The sequence below is a fragment of the Cyphomyrmex costatus genome, unplaced genomic scaffold (assembly GCF_001594065.2).
Source record: "Cyphomyrmex costatus isolate MS0001 unplaced genomic scaffold, Ccosl1.0 scaffold18, whole genome shotgun sequence".
NCBI lineage: Eukaryota > Metazoa > Arthropoda > Insecta > Hymenoptera > Formicidae > Cyphomyrmex > Cyphomyrmex costatus.
The window spans coordinates 1,501,253-1,504,487 of record NW_017275824.1 but is presented as its reverse complement, the minus strand read 5'-3'; the positions used below and the strand labels follow the sequence as shown (position 1 = coordinate 1,504,487).

General features: G+C 30.3%; 1 protein-coding gene across 1 annotated transcript; it reads right to left on the bottom strand.

Annotated features, from left to right (window-relative positions):
* Positions 1-1,017: 1,017 nt before the first annotated feature.
* PheRS-m (Phenylalanyl-tRNA synthetase, mitochondrial) lies at positions 1,018-3,173 on the bottom strand. The gene is made up of 4 exons (XM_018537659.1): positions 3,096-3,173; positions 2,294-3,018; positions 1,517-1,809; positions 1,018-1,417 (listed from the first exon to the last, which is right to left on the bottom strand). The coding sequence occupies exons 1-4, from the start codon at positions 3,098-3,100 to the stop codon at positions 1,127-1,129; spliced, it is 1,314 nt and encodes a 437-aa protein (XP_018393161.1). The 5' UTR covers positions 3,101-3,173; the 3' UTR covers positions 1,018-1,126.
* Positions 3,174-3,235: the final 62 nt, after the last annotated feature.

The window sequence follows — 3,235 nt, the reverse complement described above, 5'->3', positions numbered from 1 at the left end:
TCCAATCCAATTAATATAATTTTTAATGAAATAAAGGGACTCGTACCATTTTATAACAACTATTTTTGTAACAATCAATTTTTACGACATTAGTTCTAAAATGGACTAATGTAACAGGAAATACATCGCAAAAAATAAAAACCATCAAAGTTTCCAAATTTCTTGTATTATATCTGCATACTGATTTTAAAGAAATATGGATTGGATTATAAACTTGTTATAAGCGAAATAACTCACGACTCTCCCCATAATGTTAATTCTTCCTGCAAGCTTACTTACTACGCATCTTAGCTTTAGATTAAATACATGACTTTTTTTTATACTTGATTCTCTTTATATATATATATATATATTTCTTTTGTTTGTATATTAATTTATTTCTGAATGCATTGCCAAAGGTCGCATCTTCCATTTCAGTGTGTTCATATGCACACACATCGCGACATTTATATATCTGCTCTAAATATCATTTATTTTCGAAATATTAATTAGATATGTTCTTTAATTGAGCATAACAGTATTTCTCATGTATCTAAATCTGGAGCATTTCGCATAAATCACTACAAGTAATCTTAATTCATAACAATAACTAGATGCATTTGACTTAAAGAAATGGCTAGAATTATACGATTAAAATATAGAATTTGAATATCAGAAATAAAACTGTGATTTTCGCGAAGTAAACCTAACTGGCATTTTTTGCACTTATGTTATTACATTATATAAGCTTTATTCTCTGAAACTACGTAAAACATTTTTTTTAATCTTATCCCTTCAGAATATTTCTATATGAGACATCTTTTGTTATCATTTATATTCAGCACGTAAATAAATAATAATATTAGATTACGTAATGTTTTATATTCATGTATATATTACAAGCATGTAGAACATAACTGTAATCGTTGTTATCGATTGTAAAACGTACAAGTAATATATTATTCCTAGAGGACTATTATTTGCTATGTAATACGTTTATAATTAATTTATTCACAAATAAAATAATATATTCCTTTTCCTGTAACATTTGTATTGTTCATACGAGTTTTACATGCCTATTTCTTATTACAGGGCTTATACATAAAAGTCCTACTTTTTTTTTTAAAGAAAACATTTAATTTCAATTTTATCGAATAACTACATTAAGTTTAGCAGCTATCGCTTTTCCTACTTCATTATGAATTTTATTGACTGCATTCTGAGTCAACGTACGCTCCATGTGTCTGTACACTATACTGTAACAATGAGATGTTTTTTTAGTCTTTGGATGTATGAATTCGTCCTTCAATAAAATCTGTTCAATGACATCACCACCTATTTCTCTAGCTATATCGTAGAAATCGTGAGAAGAATAACTTCCGTCTTCTGGCAACCAGAAACTTATGTCGTTGATACAGGGTGGATATATACTGATGGGCTAAAAATTGTATTTATGTTAAATTTTTATAAATTATAACTAAATTAACAAAATGTATAGATATAAAAAATTCGAAATAATTCTTAACATTTATCTCACCTTGTATTGTATATGTACATTAGGCTCGTCTACTTTGAATTGATTTAAGAAGCCAGTGTCGTTGCTCCAGAATAATCTTATGTCTGGAATATTATAAAGGCGCATAGCCAAACGCTCTAAGCCGAGACCGAACGCCCATCCGATTCGATCTGTAGCACCAGATTTTTGTAGAATTTCCTGACGCATAATGCCGCAGCCTAGTATTTCGAGCCAATCGTCGTTGTGTAATATTTCTAGCTCCCACGATGGATGGGTGAACGGGAAATATTGGTCAACCCATCGGCATTGCACATCTATGGACAAGAAATGTGTATTCAAATTTCAAATCATTTTAACCCATAATATAATATATGATAGACACAAATATTTTTATGACGCTAAAATCCTTGGAACTTACTAAAATTATGTATTATTAGTTTTATTTTCTTTAAGAAAGTTTTTCAAGTTCAGTTATACATTCTTAATCTATAATATAAAACTGTTTGGAGAACACAAATAAAATAAAAATAAATAAACGGTCTATATCGAGCTAAATTTATTAATAAATAAAATATTATTGAATAGAATTTATTGCTTCTAAATCTTGTTAGATATAAATACGCATTGAAGATTTTTTCAGAAAACACGATTTTTTTAATTATTCCCAAAGTCATCACAATTTCTTTCTATATATATATTCCAGTTACTATTAATGGAGAAAAATTGCAACAAGTTAGTTTCGCTTAAAAACAAACCTACATACCTAAAAAATAAAAAAATATTAAAGAGAAGCAATACCTTTCCCAAAGATAGCTTGTGCTAGACTAGTAAGAGTACTTTTCAGTTCCTGCTCCATCACTTTCACAGCTTCTAAGCTATGACAAGCTTGCTTGTCAGCACTTTCTGTCCCTCTGTGTTCAAACAATTTAAGATTTTCAGAATCGTTTACGTTACAAAATATCTCTTGCGACGTGCGCAATCTGACTGCGTCAACCTGGTGAAAAATCGGGTAGTGTGTTCTGTCAATCTCGTCACGTCGGTATACATCGCCGATAACGAGAAAATTATTCAATCCCATCGAAATCAACTCAGCTTGATGTGCGGTGGTGTGTGCTCTCAGCAATGTATCTTGATTAATAAAGTAACAATCAGTTTTCTTTCTACTTGGATGATCCTTTGGTACAAGAAGGGAATCGAAGTTCTGCTCGACTGTGACTACAGGACATATATTGTCGTAGATACTAAAAGATGGGGTCCCGCTTTTACTGCGAAACTGTCCATAAAAATAATTCACAATGCGTTGACGTAAATGTGAGAGAGGATGGTATTGCTGAACATGCAGATTTCTTTCCAATTTAGCAATAATGCTTGGCGTAACATTCGTCCAATCGTCTGTTACATACTTTTGGCCCAAGAGCATCAGCTTGTTGTTCTTACTAACATCAGCAGCCAATGAGACTCTTCTATATGTTGTTTTAACATTGTTTATCAGTGTTTCTTTACAGAAACGGCATGTGATACACCTGTAAAAAGTATATTTTTAACAGAGATAGACATCTTATTAAACTTAAAACATATACTTTGATACATTATTACATACCACATTATATTAAACGTTAATTAAATTTTTCTTATTTACAAAAATTTTTAAAGAAATGGTGAATACTGATTCACATTAACTTCAAAATTGTCTCAGTATCTTGAAGCAATATCTTGCATAAACTGTAAAAAAAAAAAGAT